A 24,276-nucleotide genomic window follows, 5' to 3' on the forward strand; every position below is an offset into this window, starting at 1 on the left:
TTTAAAATGTACTGAATATTTCGTAAAAGTATAAAAATGTTTCACTAAAAATTGAGTACATCATAGTTTCAGTTTTTAGAGTGTGTTTTCAAAGCTGATTTGTATGCATTTTTCATTAAAAACATATTAGCTACACTTGCCTCTGAGACAGATATAGAAAATATAGTATTAGCCTAATTAATAATATTATTATATTAATTAGCCTATATCAACTGAAAGATAACAGTTTTTTTTATTTAGCATTCAGTGACATTTTTCCCCTTGACCTAATGTTTTACTCTGAATAAAACCATATTAAATTACACATTAGGCTACACAAGATTCTTTGTAGGCTACTGTGGCTTTATCCATGTACACTTTTAAAACGATAAAATTAGGCACATCTAATTAAAATGCACATGTTATATGAATCCATCAATATTAATAAACAAATTTCAGTACTAAATGCTATTTTTTATTATAATACAGTGCTAGTTTTTATAATATAATATAATATAATATAAACCATTGCCTAGCCCTTTTTTTTCACGGCATGGAAAGTATGCGAGAAATTTGTGGTCACAGGTGTTTACGCAGAACTTATTTGCATCCTACGCTGCGTCTACGCATGTACGCACAGAAATTCGACACTGCGGCGTAACGTTCTCTTGACGTCAGACGGAAGCAGCCAATCGTTGCGCACCGACTGAGTAGTAACACGTCACTCTCTTCTGAGCTCCAGGAACACCGGCCGGGGCGAATCCTGCACACGACGAAGTCATTTTCACTTGTCAATGGTGGTGTGATCACGATTATTATATATTATTTATTACAGCCTGGATCAAAATCCTCATTGATTAAAAAGGTACGTCTATCGCCGTGTTTAAGGAATGAAATGGGCCCCGGTGATGTGTTAGATTTAAATCGCAGACCCCGGATTAGGTTAACGGAAGTAATTTATGTTAGTGTGTTAACCGGTCACACGGATGTAACGTTATTTGGCAGTGTGTTTCGACAGTAATGTTAAGGACAATCTATTTTAAATGATATTTCTGGTGTAACGTAATACCTTGCTTTCCTCTGCTTTCATTTTATGTGGTGTAATGAAAGTGTGATGGAATAATCAAGCGCGAGTTTAGCCACTAAAATGTTAGCGTGACGTCATGCAGATGTTTTTATTTACTACAATATGTACTATTGTAAAATATTAACATCAATACAATACATTTTAAGAACCTTCAATCAGTTGTTATTAATGTGTCTACTTTGCTGACCATTAACAGCTTGTTGTACTCATTCAGTATTTTATCCTAGTAATGTTAGTTGTTTCTTATTTTTGTGACTTTTGTCATGTCTAGTGTCATGGAACAGTGAGTTCCTGCCTGTCTAGAAACTCTATCATTGTGTAACCAAACAGTCAATACTGGTATTGGAACATGATTTAGCATTTCCAGGGATCCCTCTGGTTTAGGGTTATCAGAGGTTAAAGTCTTCTCTAATACTTTGTTTTGTGTTTAGTCAGCAAACCTGTGGCTTGAGTTGAGTACATACTAAGAAACAAAATGTGTAAAAGATGTCACTGGGGAAGTACCCTTTCAAAAGTTACACCTTTGTACCTTATTTACCCCTTAAGGGTTCATTTTAGTACCTAATAGTACACAACAAGTACCTTTTGAAAAAGGGCTGCCCTAGTGACAGCTTTTGTACATTTTTTGTTTGAGAGTGTAGGTATTCTAGGACAAGTGTGTCTTAAAAATAGCATCTGGGGTGCTCCTCAAATCATCTACGCAGATCTCTGATCAACAACTTCTTAGTGACGTTTTGGGTTTGGCGTAGATAACCACTCTTGTTCAAAGATGACAGTTGCGTGGAAGAATTCCTTCGTCAGAACGAATATAAAAGAATGCAATATCCGTTCGCATTGCTGACATGGGCGAAATCGTTCTTGTCACTCAGGTATTTGCTTTTAATTTTAGGCTCTGCTATCCTACTCGTCCAGTTTGGAGACACAACCCATTAGGTGTGGTTTAGGGTTAAAAAGACTTCTCTGCTCACTGTTTGCTCATTTCGCTCTTGCTGGTCGTTCACAGTTGTTCACACTGTCATGGCGACCTACCAAGAGTTCATCCAACAGAACGAGGATCGTGATGGAGTACGCTGCAGCTGGAACCTCTGGCCTTCCAGCCGCCTGGAGGCCACACGGCTTGTGGTTCCTGTGTCCTGCCTTTACACTCCTCTCAAAGAGAGACCGGACCTGCCTCCCGTCCAGTACGAGCCCGTACTGTGCAGCCGGGCCAATTGCAAAGCCGTACTCAACCCACTCTGGTAAGGACTGAATCACTTTTCCAAGCGGTGTTGAGTTCTGTTTGTTTGTACAGTGTGTGGCCATTATAGATTAATAATATGACATTTCATCATGATATCTGAATGACTAATTAGTTGGTGGACTGGAATTGCTGGAATTAAGCTAACAGTCAGCAGAAGAACAGGTCATTCTGTCTTTTTAATTGAACGTTGGTGTATTTTATCATATTATTGTTGCCGTCAACTTATAACCACAATAAAGCACAACACAACATTGGTTTTGACTGTTTTAGGGTTAGTAAAATAGTGCTTTGATCAAGTGGAGATTTGGTCCTTTCCTATAGGTTTCCACATACTTGCTAATCACATTATCCCAGAGCTTATTGAAATGTTAAAACAGTCAATAAATAGTTAATTACTCACATTGTCATTTGGTATGTTAATTGGGTCAGGTTAGTGAACTGCTAATTGTTGCTTTTAACTGCTGTGAATGAAGGAAGACGATTGTTTCTCTTCATGTGCTAATGATTTGCTTATGAAAGGGTTCATCTTAGGCAACTTTAGCCCATTTAACACTTGATTTCTTTTTGTAGTCAAGTGGACTTCAGAGCCAAGATATGGGCCTGCAACTTCTGCTTCCAGAGAAACTCTGTAAGAATGCATTACTGAATAAACTCATTGTCATTCTTGGCTTTGATCTATGTGATTCTCTAGCATCAATCACACTTGTCACTGCAAGTAAATATTCATCTGTTTCTTCACAGTTTCCTCCATCATATGCAGGCATTTCAGAAGTGAACCAGCCCGCTGAACTAATGCCTCAGTTCTCCACCATTGAGTACATAGTGCAGGTAAATTTACATTTACTCTGTTTGCTCTGTTGTGTACATAGACATTGTACTGTACAAACATATAGTTTAGCTACAACTCCTTTAGCTCACAGACAGATGCTTGTCAAAAGCCACGTTGTCGTTCTGTGTGATGATACTATCAGTGAATTTAAATAAGTGACCCATTTTTGAACTTTAAAACTATTTCCCTTATTTAAGTTTAAAAGTTAAATGTGTCCTTCCTGTCAATATAAACATACCGTTCCAAAGTTTGGGGTCAGTAAGATGTTTTGAATGCTTTTGAAGGAAGTCTCCTATTCTCACTACATTTATTTAGAAATACAGTAAAACAGTAATACTGTGAAATTATTATTATCAATTATTTTTTTCTAATTTAATATAGTAAAGCTGAAATATAACAAAATAAATATCAATAAATGAAATTATTTATAAATAACTATATATAATTTTTTGTAATTATTGCAAAATTGTAAGTATTGTCACCATTATGTAACCTGGGGTATTTCTCTTCAGCGTGGACCTCCAACCCCTCTCATCTTCCTGTATGTGGTGGACACATGTCTGGAGGAGGAAGACCTCCAGGCCCTAAAAGAATCCCTACAGATGTCTCTGAGTCTCTTGCCACCCAACGCCCTGGTGGGTCTCATCACCTTCGGCCGTATGGTTCAGGTCCATGAGCTCAGCTGTGAAGGTATTGCCAAGAGCTTCGTCTTCCGCGGCACAAAGGAGCTTACACCCAAACAGATACAGGTCAGTGATCTTTCGTTATCGTGTTTGATTTACCATTCCTAAAAAAGCCAACAAGTGAGGGTATAAATCCAGAGTTTTCAGTGAAATGAATCAGGTGCGTCATGTGTTTGCAGGAGATGCTGGGACTGATGAAACCAGCCACCTCTGGACAGCAAGGCAAACCACTAGCCCCCCATGATGCTGCTGCTTCCTGCAGGTATGAGATTATCATCATTTTACCTTGTGAAATCGTCACTCTCCTCAGCATGCAAGAAAACGATTTACATGAAGGCAGTTGTGCTCATTTTCTATTTTCTTTGCACCTGGTTTAGATTTCTGCAGCCTGTGCAAGCAGTGGACATGAACCTGACCGACCTGCTTGGGGAGTTGCAGAGAGACCCTTGGCCTGTTCCTCAGGGGAAGAGACCTCTGCGTTCCACAGGCATCGCCCTTTCCATTGCTATTGGACTATTGGAGGTACAGCCAGCACATTATTCGTTTAAAAAGCTCATCTTGTATGGCATAATAAAATCTGTATTTGACCGAAGAGGGATTGAGAGAATGTAAAAATGTGGAAAGCTCAGGAAACACTTAGTTTAGGTGATTATAATCTGAAATGCGTCTTTGTGGGAGAGATTTCCTTTTTCCCCTTACATTGTAACTGTGGTCTAGCTGTGAGTTGTCAGTAATGCTGGCTGTGAGATTCAAGGTCCACTTCAGCTGTCATGTCATATCAGAACAGTTGTACCTAGTACTCAACCCAATCATTATTCTTACATAATTCTCAAGATAAGATTCAGACTCAGACTACCAACTGCACTCTTGGGTTTGGTTGATAATAAATCTAGCATGACTGATTTAACTTCAGCATGCATTATTCCCCCCTTTAAAAGATGACAATAATGTTTGAAAATGTTTAGACTGGAATACATACACCATGTTAGGTTTGATTAAAACAAACTCTGGTGCGGTTGCTCTGTTAGTGCGGTTCATTTGAATAAGTGTAAACACGAACCTTGGTGTGCACCAAATAAGCGGACAGAGTCTCGATGGACTTCCAAACGAACTCTGGTGCGGTTCGGACCAAAGACATCTAAATGAACCAAAAACGAGATGCGACCCTAAAAAGGATAGATTGCTCAAGAATTAAATACAAGTTTGCATTTCATTCATTGTCTCTCTCTATCATTCTGCTCGTAGGGAACTTTTCCTAACACAGGAGCCCGTGTGATGCTGTTCACCGGTGGCCCCCCAACACAGGGGCCCGGCATGGTTGTGGGAGATGAACTGAAGACCCCCATCCGCTCCTGGCACGACATCCAAAAAGACAACGCTCGCCATCTGAAGAAGGCCACTAAGGTGATTACAGACTTTAATTAAAGGATCTGGTGATGTACTTTTTATATTTACAGTTATCCATAAACATTCTGTTTCATTCCTCAAAAGCTAAATAAGAATTTCTGTTGACTTGTATTTAGTATTACGAGACTCTGTCTAACCGCGCAGCTGTAAACGGACACAGCGTCGATATCTACGCCTGTGCGCTGGATCAGACGGGACTGCTAGAGATGAAATGTCTTTCCAACCTCACAGGGTGAGCATTGATTGAAGATTATTGAGTTTAATAATCTTACACGTCATTTAAACTGATTATTTCTTTAATGCCAAACAATTCCAGTGAAATGTAATGTATGGCTGAAATGATTTCTTGTTTTGTTTTAGGGGCCACATTGTCATGGGCGATTCCTTCAATACGTCTCTGTTCAAGCAGACCTTTCAAAGAGTCTTCAGCAAAGACTACAACGGAGAGTTCCGCATGGCTTTTGGCGGTACTCTGGAAGTGAAGGTAACATAGTTGGCCTTAAACCTCTGTTTAGAAGTTTTGGGGTCTGTTAGAAAAAAAAATTCTAGAAGAAATTCATACTTTTATTCATTCAGGATGCATTAAATTGATCCAAAGTGACAGTAAAGACATTTTAAAATTACGTTTTTTTTACAATATTACTGATCAAATCAATGCAGCCTTGGTGAGCATAAGAGGCTTCTTTCAAAAAGTCTTGCCGACCCCAAACTTTTGAACAGTAATGTAAGCTATTAAGTAATGCTCCCTTGTTTATTCAACCTCTTAAACCCATTTGCCTTTTCCTTATCAGACCTCAAGAGAGCTGAAGGTATCGGGTGCGATCGGGCCATGTGTGTCCCTGAACTCCAAAGGACCCTGTGTTTCAGACAATGTAAGTCACAAGAATTAATGCAGAAGAGCTTATGCTAGTTTTGCAATGGATTCCAATAAGACTTCACGCGTGTATACACATATGTGAGAATGTCTCCTTTTTTTCGCAGGAAATGGGCGTCGGAGGAACGTGTCAGTGGAAGATTTGCAGTCTTACTCCTGCCACCACACTGGCCATGTACTTTGAAGTGGTAAATCAGGTATGTTATTATATAATTGTCTGTTTGGGTGTGAAGGCTTATATTTACATTGATGTTAAAATAACACTGGTATGTTATATTTTTATAGCACAACGCCCCTGTTCCTCAGGGTGGAAGAGGAGCTGTTCAGTTTGTCACACAGTACCAGCACTCAAACACACAGCGGCGGATCCGTGTCACCACCATTGCTAGGAAGTGAGTCTGGGTTTCATCTTACAACCTCATGAAATTCTGATATCAGTCGATATCGTGTTGAAGTCAGTGACTTGGTTGTTCCTTTTCATTCGTAAGATTTCCTTTGTTGATATAAACGTTTGATGTGGCCTTGACGTTATCTACAGTCGACATATCTCATGTTTCCATGTGCTATTTGTATTTGCTGTTGCTCAAAATAGACTTAATGCGTGTAGTTTTACTCCTGAATAGCTCTTCTGTAGCCCAAATTCTTGAGTATTCAGTATGTGCGTCATCTGTTCTCAACAAACCGGTTCTTTCTGTTGTCACACCTAGTTGGGCTGACGCACAGTCCCAGATCCAGCACATCGAGTCGTCATTTGATCAGGAAGCCTCTGCCGTTCTCATGGCCCGGCTCGGAGTTTTCAGGGCGGAGTCAGAGGAGGGGCCTGACGTCCTCCGCTGGCTGGACAGGCAGCTCATTCGCTTGGTGAGTATCACAGCTATTCAGAAGGAAATGTAGGTCAATGCCTCCATTCATAAGCGGCGATATGACAAATCGTTAAGCCGTTATTATAATTCTGAATGTAAAAGTTGCTTCACACTCAACGTTTTTGTGTTTGTTGTTTGGTTTCAGTGTCAGAAGTTTGGCCAGTTCAGTAAAGATGATCCGAACTCCTTCAAACTGTCTGAATCTCTCTCACTCTACCCACAGGTAAAACATTGACTCCTTCAGTTAAACGCTTACGTAATAGAGGTTTACACGGGTGATTAAAAAGTCAGTTTGTTTAAGGTTCAGATGTCTTAAATGGTATAACAAAAATCTTTATTATCATTTCAAGAGGTCTTCATTTTGAGAATGGGGAAAAAAAGGTGATGGTTTAAATAAATGTTAGCATTGCATGTTCAAAGTCAAAATGCGGCAAAAGTTTGCAATCAATTGGATGCCGTTATGCCAAGCGATTGCTTACTGTTGATGAAATATGGCAATGATTGTTGTAGGAGTGCATATTTTAGTGATTTTTAAAAACTCTGTTTGGAGAATGTCACATTTCTGATATTAAAAGTTGTCGGTTTTCTCTTGACAGTTCATGTTCCACTTGAGGAGATCCCCGTTCCTGCAGGTGTTCAATAACAGTCCGGACGAGTCGTCCTACTACAGACATCATTTTGTGCGTCAGGATCTGACACAGTCGCTGATAATGATACAGCCCATCCTCTACTCGTACTCTTTCTACGGCCCTCCGGAGGTGAATATAAATCCATCCCGGCATTATTATAGAGCAGAAGCAATGGAGCAGTGCAGTTCAGCTTGTACTCATCCTGTATTTGTTTGGTTTTGTAGCCTGTTCTTCTGGACAGCAGCAGCATCCTTCCCGATCGCATTCTGTTGATGGACACCTTCTTCCAGCTGGTGATTTACCATGGAGAGGTACAGATTCAAATGCTTGCATTATATCAAACCTCTTTAGATAATGATTTCTTTAAAAAAAATCAGTGCCAAAAACTGAGCTAATTGCAGTGCACTCCTGGATACATGCTACTTTAGATTTCCTGTTGGAAGTGCACGTATGATGCTTTACGTTAGCGAGTAAAAGGCCATTCAGTATCATTCCAAAAACGTCCACCTTTAGGTTGTGGTACATGAGTCTTTTGCTGTGAAGTCTTTTATTTTTATAAAGTAAACATAAGAATAACTTATATTGTTAGTAATATTTCAAGATGAACACTTACTGGACTGAAGCAACTTAGGTTTACTTGATTATCCATGCATCATTTTTAAGAAAAACCATGTTACAATGTGATCAAATATGCTACATCAGGCTTTAGAGGAACGTTTATCTGTTCATCTCTCAATTATCATTATATTGCATTATAACTTTTGCCCCCATAATTAAAACTAAACATTTAAATCTCATTTTAATAACACATATTATTGGGAGATATAGAGTGGCAACTGATATTTATATGTATTTTACGTCAGTAGCCGCTCTATACTGTTATAAAGATCTCTCGCTGATTTACTTTACAAGCAGAGTCAGAATTTCGTCTTTGGCTTTTTGGCTGCATAAATCAGCAACTGCACCAAATTACATATTTTTGCTCAGTTTGGGGCTCTGAATAAAATTGTAATTTTTTTCAAGTATGTGCTCCATATTCTGCTATATGGTACTATATGAGCCATAAAAGCCTGATCTGATATAAAATTGGAATATGTATATTCTGACTATTATTTCATACGTCAGGCTTTACAGAGTTCAGTGGTTCAGTTTAGTGATGGTGTCATTGTCATCTTCACAGACTATTGCTCAGTGGAGGAAGGCTGGATACCAGGAGATGCCAGAGTACGAGAACTTCAAGCAGCTTCTTCAAGCTCCTCTGGACGACGCTCAGGAGATCTTGCAGACGCGCTTCCCAATGCCCAGATACGTCGACACCGAGCACGGAGGTTCACAGGCCCGCTTCCTCCTCTCTAAAGTCAACCCGTCCCAGACACACAACAACCTCTACGCCTGGGGCCAGGTACACACCCTTTCATGTGCTTCTCTTAGATGCTTGAAATGAATGGCCTTTCAAGAATGCCTGATCTCTAACATTACACATCTTTCTTGCAGGAGTCCGGAGCACCAATCCTCACAGATGACGTTAGTCTGCAAGTTTTCATGGACCATCTCAAGAAACTGGCTGTTTCGAGTTCAGCCTAAACTTCCTCAATAAAGGATGTACATTTAGATTGGAGAAGAACTTTTGAACCAATTATCTGGAGAAACTTCCATGTCCGACCCTGACACAACAAAATGCATCTCCATGTTTGTTTAGGAGGTCCTCCAGAGAAACGGTTGTTAGATGGTTTCTAATTCTCATCTACTCAAGTAATTATGATTTGTCTGTCATGTTTGTTTGCTTATTTAATTCATTTAGTTTGGTTTTGTCTAACAGGAAGTGTTACGTTTCATTCGTTCCCCCTGTAACGTCTGATTTTCCCAAAGAGAGAATGTCTTCTGTGATCATGTTGCTTGTTGCTCTTTCCCATGCATGTTCAGACTGAAATTTCTATTAAGGCTTATTTGCGAGTATCCTTATGTTCGTTTGTTCTTTTCTTTTCTTTTTTTTTTGTATTGCACAGATCTAGTCTTCTCACTTTCATGAACTGTACCTGTGATCTGCTCACGTGCAGGGAGAAACAGTGTTTCATAGTCCTGTTCCTCCAGTTCTGTAATTAAATGAATGTTGTATGTAAAGAATTTAAATGTGAAGTGTGACCCACATTCCAGTTTTTCTTTGATCAACAAATATGAACTAATGCTATGCATAATATTTATAGTGAGAATCTCTTAGGTTTATTTCATTTCAAAAGATGAAGTTGAGCACCTTGAATGTGCAAACTCTGGTCTTAATCTTAATCTAAAATAAAACATTACAAATTAAAATGACTGAGGCATCTGTGCTTACTTTTATACCTGAGAAAAAGTGGCATCAAAATAACAATTAAAAAAACATACATTGTACTTTCGCATTTCATTCATTTAACTGTAAAGTTTTTCTTGATTATTTGTAATGTAGAACTTAATTCTAAACAATGTCTACATGTAATTGTTACCATCAAAAATTACAATTGTTGTTAGCCTATAGAACATTAGACAATATAATTAGATATTATTAAAAATATCATTAGATATTAATTAAAAATGAGTAGTCTGCATTATGAAATGTTATTTTAAAGTCTTTCGGAACTAAATAGAAGACGGCAGAAAATGGACCGGAAACGTTGTTTGCTCCAGGCCGGTTAGTGGAATCTTGCGCCCTCTGGGGGTCGCTTGGCTAGTTGTTTAACGGAATATTGGAGTCGCATCCAAATCTAAAAGACATTTTGATTCATTTTTTTAATTTATATTTGACTCAAATAAAGCTGTATTAAATGTTGAAGAAAAAAAATTATCCAGTAATCACCAACAACAGCTGCGATTGGCTCATCCTGGCTAGAGCGGAGAAAAGTAACAGATACAGAGGATTAATTTTTTTTATTTTTTTTTTTATTGCTACATAGGCAGGACAATAATATACATCGGAATAATTACGTTATTTACTAGTTATTTTAATTAATTAAATCATAAACGTAAGCAAGAGTTTAAATGGGAACCATTTAACCCCGCATATTTTAAGGCACTCGTTCTGATTGGTCGCTCATTCTCTACGGAAGTGACAGCATGTTTTAACATGGCAGCGTCCTTGTGAATGTTTCCAGTAGCCTGAATTCATATTTTAACATTATATTACTGATGGATCCTGTGTTATGGAACAAGCGTGCGTCGCTGGTCTATGCTATTGGCATTTGGACCCTGTTTGGTTACGGATTTTACCAGTACACGTACGGAAAGGATCTTCCAGGTGAATTATAACAGGACACTAGAGCGTTATGATCAGCTGTCATCAATTCATCTACAGACATTTTGACTTATCTTTCAGTAATGTCGTATGTAAATGTTGATCTCAGTTTTTTTTTATTTGTCATGTAGCAGCTTAATAATCACTGGGGCATTATTATACTAAAGAAATGACAACGTTGCGTCAATTTTAAAACTGTATTGCCCATGTTCATAATATCATGTTGTTGTTTTGTTTTTTTTAGTTGTAAAGCCCGTCGAAGAGGAAGACAACAGACCTAATGTGAAGAAATATGAAACGGCACACATGAAATCCACCATTGTCCACAGGGAGAATTTTGTGCCATTTTCCACAAGGTTTTTAAACCTCTTCAGATCTACAAATGAAAGTGAAAAACATGAAGAAGAGAAATAAACGGACGCTTTTTTTTTCCCCAGCGAAAAGATTAACTGTCATGTTTTAAAATAATATTAAAAAGAGATATGAATGCTTTTGGGACAGTTCAACTCACCTGCAGCTTAAATGAAGAGAATCAAACTCCCGTGCAACCAGAATATGCGCCTTGCATCTTAAAGATCATCTTTTGGATCAATCAACACCTGTCTACAGGAATGAATACTGTGTTCATGGCATCTGTTAAGTTAACTGGCACCTAAAATCCCAAGCTTTTATTTGAAAAAGAACTGGAAATATTGTTGGGAAAAGAAGAAAAACTTTCCAGAAACTATATTATCAATGATAAACTTCTTTCTAAACATTTGTTGGTGTGTTTATTGAAATGAATTTTTCAATGTTCACTTCATATTTTTGGGGGGTTTGTTTTTGCATGATGCTCATTTGCACTAACAGACAAACCAAAACAGGCTTATGGGTGGGTCGTGTTTTGGGTTTAACCTTGATGCCCAGTTTCCCAGACGAGACTTAAAAATATATATTTTAAAAAAAAGAAAATTTAAGTCAATGGCTACCGTCAACTGTTTGATTACCAAAAAATTTCAAAATATCTTCTAAAATGCATGTCTGAGCAGTCTGAACTGAAAGCAACTTACACTTAAATACGCTATATTAAACAGTAAGTATTGGGACACCCCTCCAAATCATTGAATTCAGGTGTTCCAATCACTTCCATGGCCACAGTTCATGTGCATGTAAAGGCAGACGTCCCAGAACTTTTGGCAATATAGTGCATCTTAAAATATGCCATTGTTTTTTCTCAAGATCCACACCAGTAATTTTTTTTTGTAAGGCAAGTTTATAAAAGCTACCTAATTTAACTAAGGCCAACTCCTGACTTAATCTAAGCCCTGTATGTGAAACTAGGCTTTAATGTTTTTATATGAGTATCCAATTAAGGGAGGATTTTTAAATGGAATTAATGCTAAATGCTTGTCAAACGCCTGAATATCTGAAATAATTTAAGGCATTGCGCTTTTAGTCCACAAGGGGGCAGAAGCGTCAATGCGCGCGGCCGCACACATGGGCGGGGCTTCGTAGAAACCGGAAGATCAAAGTGTTCGAGAGTTACACATGATTGGAAATCAAAACAATGAAGGCGACAATTCAAAGAGTAACGAAGGCAAGCGTAACAGGTACGGCACAAAGTTCCTAATTTCGTAGCGAATGCTGTTGTCAGCTGGGCGCTCCTTGTAATTGGACTATATGCACGGAGCGTTCTTTGGAACTTCCGCATAAAGATAAGTCAGCCCGTGAACTTCCGGTGGAACGTCATTTGATGTTGTGGTACTTTTAGGTTAGTGGGCGGCACCTTCAAATCCGTGAGGTAAAGACTCCTTGAGACTAGTGGTTTCTAGATAAAGTTTGAACTAGAACTTATTTATTTAATTTATTATTTATTCAACAGCTACGTGAAAAGAAAGTATAACTTAGGTTAACGGAAATGAAAAAGGCATTTAAATTTCAGCGCTGTGAGGGAACGTCAGCTGAGCACTGTTGTGTCCCTCAGTGTTCGTCCTCAGCGAAATTCAATTCAGTCATAAGTTTTCATACTTTCCCGTCAGACGTACAACAGCGAAAGAAATGGATAATAAATATAAGAAGAGACAATTTTATTATATCTCACCATACACGCGTGTGTAGTCGGCACTTTGTGCCAGAAGAGCTCAAGGAGCCTGCTGAAGTCGGAGGGAGGCGAAGGCTGAAGTCTGGTGCCGTACCTGTACTGTTCCCTTGGAATAATTACTCTCTTGGAGAGAGAAGGCTTGGGGTTTGGGAAAGGAGAACGAGACCACCAGAGAGTATGGAAACTGGGGAATATTCTGAACGTATATCTACCAATGACCACGATTACAGCACAGCACCGCAGCCCGCGTTTGTTGACTCGGTTCTGGAAGAAAACGAAAGGCTTCGCGAAGAAATCGACCATGTGAGGCAGCAGATGGAACAGATGTCACTCAAACAGCGTTTTGGGCTACAGCGATTTACAGGTTCTGACAGTGACATCCGTTTCTACACCAGGTACGTTATTTAGAAATATTTAATTTAATAAAAACGCATTATACTTTAAGAACACTTTAAATATCTTGCATTTAAAGACTGATATTATACAGTGATATTATACAGTGATCATACTATCTTTACTAATTATATTTAAAATAAAATATTTTATATTAAAACACTTTTTAGGCTTAATGTGCGTCGTGCATTAAAGAAGTACTCCAAATAATTGTATAATTGTAATATTTATATCCTAAGCTTCAAGCATTATGTCAGTAAATATCGATTTGTAGTATACTTAGTATGAAATAAATATATTTTAAAAACATTTTGGTTTAGTTTTTTTTTGTTTTTTTGCACTATGGTGTCCAAACCACAAACATTGAAGATTAAATATAATCAGCATGTCAAATAGACCAGTGCAAGTCACTTCCTACTTCAGGTTAACCTCTGACCTGGTGTGTATAAATGTAATAATATGTATGGTGCTAAATGCAAGGAATGTCAATGCTTTGACATTTTCACTATTTACAGGTTTTCATCTTACGATCATCTGATGCGGTTTTGGCAGGTCATTGAACCATCACTGAGATTCATGGTTCGGGTAACCAGAACAGGAACTGCAAACGTTGAATCTGAAAAGCAAAGTGCTTCCATGGTAAGTCTGTCATCTGTGCTATTATGACCAAACTCTCCGGCTACAGAATCCTATCATATACTTGTTCAATACATGGTTGGACTTTTACTCTCTGAAGCCAGGATGTTCACATTATGACCAACACTAGCACTTTTAGATTGAATGTAGAATGAATGGAAATAAATTTCACACCATCAGATGTCTGTTGTTGTAACTGTACTGTACACCTACCAGTTTTGACAATTACATATACATGTAACTGTGTTGTGATCTGTCAGTCCTTACAGGCAATAGATGAACTGTTCCTCTTCCTGAACTACCTTGCCCTTGGTCTGAAGCAGAGGGACCTAGCTGAGCGGTATGGGGTGCATCAGTCTACTGTAAGCAGAATCATTCTGACCTGGAGCAATTTTCTGTTCTCTGTTCTTGGTTCACAATGCATTTGGATGACTCAAGACAAAATCAAGGAACACTTGCCATCAGAGTTTGAAGACTACCCAGACACCACCACAATTCTGGACTGCACAGAGCTCCGGTGTCAAACACCCTCCTCCCCTTTACTTCAGAGTGAGGTATACTCAAACTATAAGTCCCACTGTACCCTGAAGGGAATGATTGGCATGGCTCCCCATGGCGCTGTAACCTTTGTTTCCTCCCTTTTTGCCGGCTCAGTAAGTGACAAACAGATCTTTGTAGAGTCAGGTATTCTTACTCTGCTTAGGCCAGATATGGCAATTATGGTCGACAGAGGCTTCCTTGTGGATGACTGTGTTTCCTGTAAGGTGTACAGGCCAGCATTCCTCGCTGGAAGACCTCAGATGTCAAAGCACGAGGTCAGGGAGACCCAATCTATTGCACATCTCAGAGTGCACATTGAGCGCCTAATTCGTAGACTAAAGGAATTTAAATTCTTTGATACTGTCATCCCCTTAAACATGTTTGGTAACATAAATCAGCTTTATGCAGTTGCATGCCTACTGTTAAATTATCAGAGTGGGCCACTTGTAAAAGCTTGGGCTAAGTAGAAGTGCCTCTTGTTTTTATCCTCTCTTAATCCTTGTAAATATATCTTAAACATGCCTCTAGATTTAATCTCTGTATATATCATTCATCTCATAATTTAAACTTAAAATCTATTCACTAAAAATCTGATTAACTGTATTATAATTACTGTTGTTGTTTTTACATTATTTCTATGTTTTGTACTCTTTGTTAATTGTATTCAACTTTACATTATTTGTTAACTAATGAAGTATAAATTCAGAACACACACAAACAAATAACATGTATATGAAAATACGTAATTTAATCAGTTAACAACAGATCCTGTACATTTATGGAAACAGTTAAAAAAAAACATGGGCCAAAAAATATGTACAAATTGATGGCAACTGATTGAATGGATTGAAACGTTTCAAGCCAAAAGTGTTGGAAGATAAAAGTAAAAGTAAAAGTAATCAACCTTTTGCTTCATTGTTTTAATGACTCCCTCGTCTCTGTATATTCTTTGTATGAACATGTCGTCTTCAGTAAACACAACAAAATCACACCACTTCATCCCGGAAATGAATAGTTGGCCCTGCACCTGCCAGTAGTAAGTGTGAGATTGTTTGAGCTGTAGCACTCCACCAGAGACCCTAAGGTAGGCACAGTCCACATAGCTTCTCAAATTTGGGCACTTCACTTCTACCAGTCCAAACACAGGATCAGCTTTAGGGTCGTACACCAACCCATCTGGTGATGAGCCAAGCCAAGGTGCATCGGGGTGGATGATAAACCCACAAGGGTAGTGATTTACCTCCTGAATGCAGCAGTATTCCTCAATAGCTTTGGGCTCCATCTGAAGGCCCCTCTTCATTTCTGCTGACTGATAGCCTGACCTCAAAATTCTCACCGCTAGACTCGCCGCTGAGGACTGCCCTCTCACATGGCAAACTTCTCTAGAAATAAATTGATACACATAAAAATAACTTTAGTATTTATATGAGATGACAATAAATGAGTATTTAAATGAGAAAACAAAATGTGCTGAATGTCACAGTATAGTTTACAGTTACCTGAATCTAGAGGAGGTTAGACGTGGCTTTCTCAATAAATGCCATTCCCTCATTGTGCTTTGTTGTCTTGTGCCCATCTCAATTTCGTGTGCCATGACTTCTGTTGTTGCTAGAGAAGTCATGTGCAGCTGCTGATGGTGAGTCAACACAAAACAGCACTCTGAGGGACCTAGACAGTAGCCATCCAGGGGTAAGTATGGTCGTGGTGGTGCAGTGCTATGTGGACAGGTCTTTGGTGGGCTCCATGCTGGAAGTTGATAGGACAGTAAACTCCCTTCTTGGACTTTTCCAAAAGCGCTGTCCACTAAAGGCACATCCCCTGAAATCCCCATGGTGGCTATTAAAGGAGCAGTTTCTTTTGACATGCCTTCGTAAATATCCTTCACCCGTAGAACTGACATGTCTGGAAGGCCACAGGTCAGGTTACAGGCAGCTTTATACAGGTTGCTCCTGAAAACATACATAAAAGACACGCACACAGTGTTAATTAAAGGTTCATGTAATGTGTCGATTACAGTGATCATAAACCAGTCTGAAAAAAGTATTTTACATTTTAATACATATTTTCAACACATGCATGTAGTAAAACAACTTCCCATTCCTACACCTTACCTGATGCCTTCTGCCAATCTTCTCTCCTTGGGCCTAGTTGACAATACCACCATTTCATTTGTTGGACCAGGCTTAAAACCCTGTAAATGAATGTTGTATAATAACTTATTTGTGCTGTATTTAGTTTACTTTAGCTCAATGATTTACCTATTTTCATAAGAAAAGATGCTGCACTATCTGTGATATTGGAAGTTGATGTGAGAACAAAAACACAATTTAAGTAACAAAGAAGATGTAGGATTATATTATAATGTGTAAATTAACAATGTATTAATTGTGATAGTGTTGAGCAGCATCACCTGGGTCCTGGGTTTGTGCCATTGCTGCTCAGACCCTGTGCAGCTGTGAGTCGGGGGGACAGCTGTTGCTCCCTGTTGGCTGTAATGTGCTGTTTGGAAGAGCAATGCTGCAATGTGATTACATAGAGCAAGCCCTGCCACACATGAGCACTGACAGGCCATCAGCTCAACAGGTTTAGTGTGTTTGAGGACAACCTGTAAGCGAAAAAGAGATCAATTGTATATATTCTGTGTTTTAGGATTCAGGCAATCATAGTCACTAATTACTGGAATAGATAATCATTAGTTAAATTATGTTGGTTTACACTGTAGCTAGTGTTTGAACCTTCCTTGGGCTACAGTGTCAAATTTTGGCAAGCTAACTAACTCTACTCTCTGGGAATCTTAATAGGCTGTATTTGTAATTAATTACTGTGTAAATACTTGTTAGAATACACAGTGTGCAGTTGATATAGTGGTACAGTGAACTACTGTCCTGACAGCAACAGTTAGGCTGTAGGCCTTTGTAAACTCCAAACAGTGGTCTATTACAATCACTCTCTGCAATAATATATATATATATATATATATATTTTTTTTCATTTAATTCCTAGAGAGCAGACACTGTAAACCTTATTGCATTGCATCTGATCTCATTCCCCTACACTCAAGTTGTGTGGTCTCTCATTTTTCCTCATAGACCTGAAGCATCTTGCCCTCACAGAAACCTCTCCTGCCTCGTTCTTGTCAGAAACTGAGAAACAAAACAATTACAACACATGGAATATCAATACACATGCACTTGGATTTTTCCTCAGTAGTGGAAACATCTTATACTGCCTGCTGTTATTTATGGTCATACAGATAAGAGTACATCATTCAAAAGGGAAAATCTGTAACATTTGGCACTCTAGCGGTTAATAAAAATGCATGCGTCTTGCGGAAGAACATTGTAGCCGGAGCTACTTTTCTATGTTTATATCTATGGCGAGTCACGCAGGGATGTGGTTACTTAATTACTCCAGTCCATACATAGTGATACAAGCCGACTGGTCTAAAATAGTCCCAATATAAACACTATTATAGGTGTGTAACGTAGTGATTCAGGATAAGACAAAAACACGGTTTGGAAAATTGATTCATGTACTCGCTCATCATATAAATTGTGTTAATTTTGAAAATAAAAAAAGTTACAGACAGCAGCTAACGATTGTGGTATTTTAAAGTTTCATGTTATATAACAACATACTAGTGTATATGTCGAGCGTGGTAATCACGGGAGAGTACCTAGACACGTTTTGTACATTTAAATGCTGACAACTAAGATAAGTTAACGTTAAAAACTATGTAATGTTAACTGTTTGGATGTTTGCTAGCGATCCTATCTCGTAAACAACATCATAACAGCAGTCTTGATAATCGATAACTTACCTTCACAGTCATGAATATAACTGGATATGTACAACTTAAATCCTTTTTCCCGTTTACTGGACGAAGCCTTGGAGTTTTCCTGAATAAGGCGGTGTACATCATTGATGTTAACTTGAGGTAAATCCTGAAGGCAGCGCGTGTAGAAAGACATCTTCACGGCCGCTTGATTTTTGACAGTTGACCGGAAATGACTGAGCTGACTTATCTAAACCAGGAAGTGGCCGTGCATATAGTCCATTCAAAGAGTAACGAAGGCAAGCGTAACAGGTACGGCACAAAGTTCCTAATTTCGTAGCGAATGCCGTTGTCAGCTGGGCGCTCCTTGTAATATTTTTGGTTAATAAATTGAAATGAAACTGAATGCGGCGTAGTATGTCCAACACAATGCTGTCAGTAATGTGCCCCACTTTACATTAATAACTTAATAATAACTATACACAGGCATTGAAATCTACGCATTAGATAAAACTGTTCAGATTAGCACTAAATATAACAGTGTTGCTTTGACTTTACTGTACGATGACGTCATCCATGCACTTTATGAAACAGTTGGGGAGGAGCAGATCAGTTCCATAGGCAGAGGACTGTGTGTCTTACTTGGCATCTCAGTGGAGGACACACAGAGAGATGTTGACTACATGTAAGTACTGATGTCTGGTCAAAATGAGTTCATCTCCAAGATAATACATACTAATGAATAAATTGCAGATCTCTTTGAGATTGAGATCAGATTTCATTCATTAGGGCTGTAGGATTGATTTAGTAAGTGGTGTATCTTGGAAAAGTGTCATTTGATTTTTGTGCTGTATCCCAAAGATGTTACACTGACACTTTTGTCCTGACACGTGTTACCTGAAATTGTTTCACAACTGATTTTATAGATTTTCGACTATTGTTGTTTGTTTTTTGATTGACACCTGTGTTGAGTTCAGCACAGCATCCATTCATACACTGTAAAAGCTTCAGGGCAAAGATGGTGGTTGTTGCTAATACCACGTGACGTCACTAGGACAAATGACCATAAACAAAAAGTTAAGCGGGGAGTGTAATTTGATTGACAAGACATGTAAGCTCAGTAAAATTTACAAAAAGAGGAAAGATTTAAGGGATAGGTCACCCTAAAATGAAAATTCTGTCATCATTACTCACCCTAATGTCCTTAAGTCATGATAACCTAAAAAAAAAAGTACTTTGAAAGACTAAATCAAACAAAAATAATGAACATTAAAAATATATAGTTAACTCTATTGTTGAAACGTTTGGAGTGAGTTTTTAGATCTTAGTCTCTTATGCTCACCAAAAACAGTACAGTATATTTGCAATTTCAAATAAATTTTCTATTTTAATGTTTTAAAATGTAATTTATTCCTGTGATGGTAAAGCTTAATTTTCAGCATCATTCAGTGTCACATGATCCTTCAGAAATCATTCTAATATGCTGATTTGCTGCTGATTAGTTGATTACAATTTGTATCTGTACTGAGTAGTAAAGTACAAACCCCAAAACAATGCTCGAGTAAATGCACTTCTTTACTCTCCTCCTGAGGGACAAACATAGAAATGTGTAAATGTACTGCCATTGTGGCCTTAAAGGACCAGTTGAGTCAAAAATGATTTTTCAGCAGTCAATATTTCACCCTGTTTTTCAAATGTATTTCCTTACAGATGTTTCAAGGAATGTTCATGCTGCTCTTTGCCATGTTAGCCTACACAGTGACCAGGGAATGTCAAATATGTACGTCTGATCAGTATGATGTTGTTCATCAGGGTACGTAAGATTCTTAACCTGCGTCTGTTTGAGGATGAGAACGGCCGTGCCTGGAGCCGCAGCGTGATGGACGGAGGGCTGGAGGTGTTGTGTGTGAGTCAGTTCACTCTGCAGTGTATCCTCAAGGCAAATAAGCCTGACTTCCACTCCGCCATGCCAGCTGAACTGGCTCAGCCCTTCTACAACCGCATGCTGGAGCAGATGAGGGAAACGTATAAACCAGAACTCATCAAAGGTGAGGCTAGACCAGCTAAACCCTGAAGATTTCATTCTTCTGATTAAGATTAGCTTGTTTAAGGTTGTTGCTGCATTAAAGGGATAGTTCACACAAAAATGACATTTTTACTCTCATGTCATTCTCACCCTTTTCTACTGAAGATATTTTGAAGAATATTTCAACTGTTTTGGGGTGAGTAAATTATGAAAAATGAACTATTCCTTTAATACTATTAGTCACTAAATAATAAATCAAACTAACTCAAACTTACTAGTATGTAGTAAAAGGACCGCTAGAGTAGTGGTTATTTATTACTTTAATTACTATTAATCATTAAAAGTGCTAAATTATATATAAGTTTAATTTGTAGTCATTTTGTTGTGCTTTTGCTATTTTTGTCATTTTTATCTACTTTGTCTTTTTTGTAATATTGCTATTTAGTGTTTTTTTTTTTTTTTTTTACTGAACTTTGTCAGTTAAAGGTATAGCGGAGGATCTTTCCGAATTTTAGATAAGACCCGCCCTCTCCACTTTTTGAATAAGTTTGATTGATTCACCAGAATGATTGACAATTAGGAGGACCAATAGTATAGGTGATCCACCCGGAAGTAAAAAATCCTCCGCTATACCTTTAAGAGAAATGATTTTTATTTATTTTTATATTAATTTTAGTGTTAGTTAACAATAATAACCCTAATACATTTTAATCTATTAAAACAATCTAACTTAACCCTTTCACGCATAGTGGTCACTACTGTGGACAGCTATTAAAAATGCATTTTCTTGAATTTGCACGGGTTTTTATGGCAAAGTTGCACATCAATCTCTTCATTGGACCCTTGTGCATCATCCTATAAATTGCAATCAAGTGGCAAGCCTTTGTGTTTCGATTTTTCCCCCCTCCAAACTAAGATGGCCAAGGGTCAGTCAGACATGCCAAGTTGCTCCAGAATATCCACCCATTCCTTCGAATCTAGGAGACTCTTGGAGGTAAAAAAAATATTGCAGCATCAAGCAATATCTAATGAGTCATATCACAGTAAAATTTTCCAAGTTTTGATTTTAGATTGAGAGAAAACTCTGATTAATCACATGTCCACTGTAGTGGACGTCATGCATCAACTGCTATATTTCAGCTACAATTCATAATTATAATGTGAATATTGTTTTTGAAATTTAAAACTTAAAAACTTAATCTGCAGTGACTTTTTTACTGTAAATAAATTTACTTGTATTATTAGAAAGTAATTTTCATTGACATTGAAAAAAGTCATGTGATTACATATGTATGACACTTGTAATGCATTACTTTATTTGTTAGATCAAAAAGTAATCTGATTTCATAATGCACGTTATTGTAATGTGTTTTTTTACTCATAACATCAAAAAGTAATCTGATTACGTAATGCATGTTACTTGTAATGTGTTTCTTTACTCATAACATCAAAAAGTAATCTGATTACATAATGCATGTTACTTGTAATGCGTTTCCTTACTCATAACATCAAAAAGTAATCTGATTATGTAATATGCATTATTTTAATGCATTTCTTTACTCATAACATCACAAAGTAATCTGATTATGTAATGCATGTTACTTGTAATGCGTTTCTTTACTTGTTACATAAAAAAGTAATCTGATTAGGTAATGCACATTACTTGTAGTTAATTACCTGTTAGATCAAAAAGTAATCTGATTAGGTAATGCATGTTACTTGTAACACATTACTTTACTTGTAACATCAAAAAAGTAATCTGAATGGGTCATGCATGTTAGTTGTAGTGCGTTACCCCCAACACTGATCATTTCAGATGAGATTGAAAAAACGTATCGCTAGGTTTTCTCAGAGGAGGGCTATGATAGAAATGTGCATGTCCATCTTGAACATAATCAGAATTATCAGCTAATAAGGGTAAATCTCCATACTCTGGTGCACTGGAGGGAGCATCTGAGTGGTTTCCACAGTTGTACCTTGACAGACTGTAGAAAAATCTGATGGAATCATGTCCTCATGTTCTGATATCAAAGATACGCCAAGTGCAACTTGTATGAAGTTGTATGAAGCCTTTGCAATATTTTGCATTTAGATTTTTTGTATATATTTTATAGTTTTCACATGATTTGATATAATTGTATTGATTAGTTCGTTAAATTCACATACTTTATGTGTTTGATTATTGTCTTATATTAAATCTAGTATATCTTAAGTTTAAACCAAATGCATGCTGTCCACTCAAGTGGACATCTGAAGATCTCTTTGAAAAATTTGTAAAAAAATAAAATAAAAATCAATTCTTGTTTTTCATGCCCTAAGAGCAATAAAAACACATAGGAAAAAAATCCTGACTGAGGATATCATAATTCATGCATGAAAGGGTTAATTGAAATGCTAAAAAGTAAAAACAATCCAAATGTTCAATACACCACTTACCCTCCTTAATAACTAGTGTAATAACTGTATTGTCAATAAGTAGTGTTTTATTTTATTTATATATATATATATGCGCATGCAGTTTTTTAAATTTCTGGAATCCCAAAATGAATTTCTGTTAATTAATACATCAACACTCCCAGTTTCTGTTAGTAAAAAGGTTGGAAACCAAGCAGCTTTGTCTTGTAGATGGGCAGTTTGGTGCTAAAATGCAGGTACTTATTCAGAATGATGGACCCGTGACCCTTCAGCTGGACTCTCCTACTGGCCCTACAGACCCTAAACAGGTATCTAGCTCTGATTTGTGCTGCAATGGATGCCTTAATATTATCTTCTTGACAAACTGTAAATTCTTTATCAGTTCTTAGCACTGCATGACTTATTTTGGGACTGTATGAACCCATAAAACAGTTTACCTCTCTTCCCTTTTTCATGCCTCAGCTGTACAAACAAGAGAAGCAACAGCAGCGAAAAGAAAAAAGTCGGTCAAAAGGCCCCTCTGAGTCCAGCAGAGAGAAGGCAGCACTGCGCTCTAAACCTGATCCCAGCGCCAGCAGCGGAGCCGACGGAGACGTGTCCTCTGAGCGGGAGCCGTAGAGTACCTCACCGTAAACTGAAATATCTATCTATCTATCTATCTATCTATCTATCTATCTATCTATCTATCTATCTATCTCTTATTCCCTATAATTCAGTAAGTGAGTTGTCAATGAGTTAATTCTTTCTATTTTGGTTTAAATGAATCAAGCTCGGTGGAGATTGACACCAAATAGCGCAGTCTGTTCATTGTATTTCTTTGTTTTTTGCCACTTGCAGATCCAGATTTCCCAGGGGAATGCTGCTGTCTTCAGGGACATCTCTCATGCCGCTGACTCTCCGGCTCATTACTGTTCTCTCAAATTGTGCCCAGCTGCATTTTCTTCTAAAACTTGGATTGTATATAAACTCATGAACAAGAGGCAGCTCCATAATTACTAGTAGAAAAAAAAAGACTCAGGCTCATATCAGTAGTATTTTAGTACAGCTTTGAACATACCTGAATATTTACTAGACCATCTAATTTATTTGAAAATATACATATCTGTGATGTGTTTTAATAAAAATGGAAAAGAAAAATTAGTGTTGTTTTTTTGCTGATTGCATTACTGGGAAAGTAGCGTTGTTCTTTTATTTCATCTTATTTAAAGATCTCGTTTAGATCTACAGAGTTAAATCATTATTCATGAATATATTTTCCATTACTTCAAAATGCTTTGCAGGTGACACTACAGAGCTGGTGGCAGTCAAATGTAACTGGACAGCTAATTTAAGAGTTTCGAATCTTATAAAGAGTGACCAGCTAACAAAGCACAAAAGCGCTTTTGTGAGGTAATCTGCTTTATTGCATGGGACTTTAAGTAGGATTATTCCTGAACATGAAAAACAGATGTATCTACAGCTTTGATTCATTTATAATGAATACATTTTATTTTATAATTATAAAAACAGGCTAAGGATAATGCTTTAATGTGTATATTATAAGTGTACGTGTTTT

At 37.6% G+C, this 24,276-nt stretch overlaps 4 protein-coding genes and 1 long non-coding RNA gene across 5 annotated transcripts; 4 read left to right on the forward strand and 1 right to left on the reverse strand.

Moving 5' to 3' along the window:
- Window positions 1–611: 611 nt before the first annotated feature.
- sec23b (SEC23 homolog B, coat complex II component) lies at window positions 612–9,874 on the forward strand. The gene is made up of 19 exons (XM_084425888.1): window positions 612–844; window positions 2,070–2,304; window positions 2,877–2,934; window positions 3,048–3,134; window positions 3,648–3,884; window positions 3,998–4,080; window positions 4,196–4,340; window positions 5,064–5,222; window positions 5,342–5,457; window positions 5,586–5,709; window positions 6,017–6,097; window positions 6,207–6,296; window positions 6,385–6,491; window positions 6,807–6,960; window positions 7,108–7,185; window positions 7,559–7,720; window positions 7,816–7,902; window positions 8,772–8,993; window positions 9,086–9,874. Exons 2-19 carry the CDS (start codon window positions 2,084–2,086, stop codon window positions 9,173–9,175), a joined length of 2,301 nt encoding a protein of 766 aa, XP_084282014.1. The 5' UTR covers window positions 612–844; window positions 2,070–2,083; the 3' UTR covers window positions 9,176–9,874.
- Window positions 9,875–10,657: 783 nt separating this feature from the next.
- Window positions 10,658–11,613, forward strand: LOC311301424. Its single transcript, XR_014629457.1, has 2 exons — window positions 10,658–10,859; window positions 11,101–11,613. It is a non-coding gene; the product is annotated as an uncharacterized lncRNA (long non-coding RNA).
- A 719-nt stretch (window positions 11,614–12,332) lies between these two features.
- On the forward strand, window positions 12,333–23,848 carry dtd1 (D-aminoacyl-tRNA deacylase 1). The gene is made up of 6 exons (XM_084424990.1): window positions 12,333–12,445; window positions 18,875–18,965; window positions 20,093–20,328; window positions 22,932–23,029; window positions 23,184–23,350; window positions 23,559–23,848. The coding sequence occupies exons 1-5, from the start codon at window positions 12,403–12,405 to the stop codon at window positions 23,337–23,339; spliced, it is 624 nt and encodes a 207-aa protein (XP_084281116.1). The 5' UTR covers window positions 12,333–12,402; the 3' UTR covers window positions 23,340–23,350; window positions 23,559–23,848.
- LOC311300614 (uncharacterized protein) lies at window positions 12,357–15,406 on the forward strand. Its single transcript, XM_084424989.1, has 3 exons — window positions 12,357–13,331; window positions 13,845–13,968; window positions 14,226–15,406. The coding sequence occupies exons 1-3, from the start codon at window positions 12,754–12,756 to the stop codon at window positions 14,970–14,972; spliced, it is 1,449 nt and encodes a 482-aa protein (XP_084281115.1). The 5' UTR covers window positions 12,357–12,753; the 3' UTR covers window positions 14,973–15,406.
- Window positions 15,235–18,502, reverse strand: LOC311300613 (uncharacterized protein). The gene is made up of 5 exons (XM_084424988.1): window positions 18,326–18,502; window positions 16,916–17,110; window positions 16,617–16,696; window positions 16,005–16,454; window positions 15,235–15,887 (listed from the first exon to the last, which is right to left on the reverse strand). The coding sequence occupies exons 1-5, from the start codon at window positions 18,425–18,427 to the stop codon at window positions 15,362–15,364; spliced, it is 1,353 nt and encodes a 450-aa protein (XP_084281114.1). The 5' UTR covers window positions 18,428–18,502; the 3' UTR covers window positions 15,235–15,361.
- Window positions 23,849–24,276: the final 428 nt, after the last annotated feature.

Source organism: Rutilus rutilus (genome assembly GCF_951802725.1).
Source record: "Rutilus rutilus genome assembly, chromosome: 12".
NCBI classification, from domain to species: domain Eukaryota; kingdom Metazoa; phylum Chordata; class Actinopteri; order Cypriniformes; family Leuciscidae; genus Rutilus; species Rutilus rutilus.

Coding starts and splice junctions, on each gene's coding strand:
- dtd1 (XM_084424990.1), top strand. CDS start 12,403: ATGAAGGCGACAATTCAAAGAGTAACGAAGGCAAGCGTAACAG. Junction 18,966..20,092: donor CAGAGAGATGTTGACTACAT/GTAAGTACTGAT, acceptor GTTGTTCATCAG/GGTACGTAAGATTCTTAACC. Junction 20,329..22,931: donor TAAACCAGAACTCATCAAAG/GTGAGGCTAGAC, acceptor TTTGTCTTGTAG/ATGGGCAGTTTGGTGCTAAA.
- sec23b (XM_084425888.1), top strand. CDS start 2,084: ATGGCGACCTACCAAGAGTTCATCCAACAGAACGAGGATCGTGATGGA. Junction 6,098..6,206: donor GACCCTGTGTTTCAGACAAT/GTAAGTCACAAG, acceptor TTTTTTTCGCAG/GAAATGGGCGTCGGAGGAAC. Junction 7,721..7,815: donor CTTTCTACGGCCCTCCGGAG/GTGAATATAAAT, acceptor TTGGTTTTGTAG/CCTGTTCTTCTGGACAGCAG.
- LOC311300613 (XM_084424988.1), bottom strand. CDS start 18,427: ATGATGTACACCGCCTTATTCAGGAAAACTCCAAGGCTTCGTCCAGTA. Junction 17,111..18,325: donor TTATATTCATGACTGTGAAG/GTAAGTTATCGA, acceptor TTTCGCTTACAG/GTTGTCCTCAAACACACTAA. Junction 15,888..16,004: donor CTAACCTCCTCTAGATTCAG/GTAACTGTAAAC, acceptor ATTTATTTCTAG/AGAAGTTTGCCATGTGAGAG.
- LOC311300614 (XM_084424989.1), top strand. CDS start 12,754: ATGAAAAAGGCATTTAAATTTCAGCGCTGTGAGGGAACGTCAGCTGAG. Junction 13,332..13,844: donor GACATCCGTTTCTACACCAG/GTACGTTATTTA, acceptor CACTATTTACAG/GTTTTCATCTTACGATCATC. Junction 13,969..14,225: donor AAAAGCAAAGTGCTTCCATG/GTAAGTCTGTCA, acceptor GTGATCTGTCAG/TCCTTACAGGCAATAGATGA.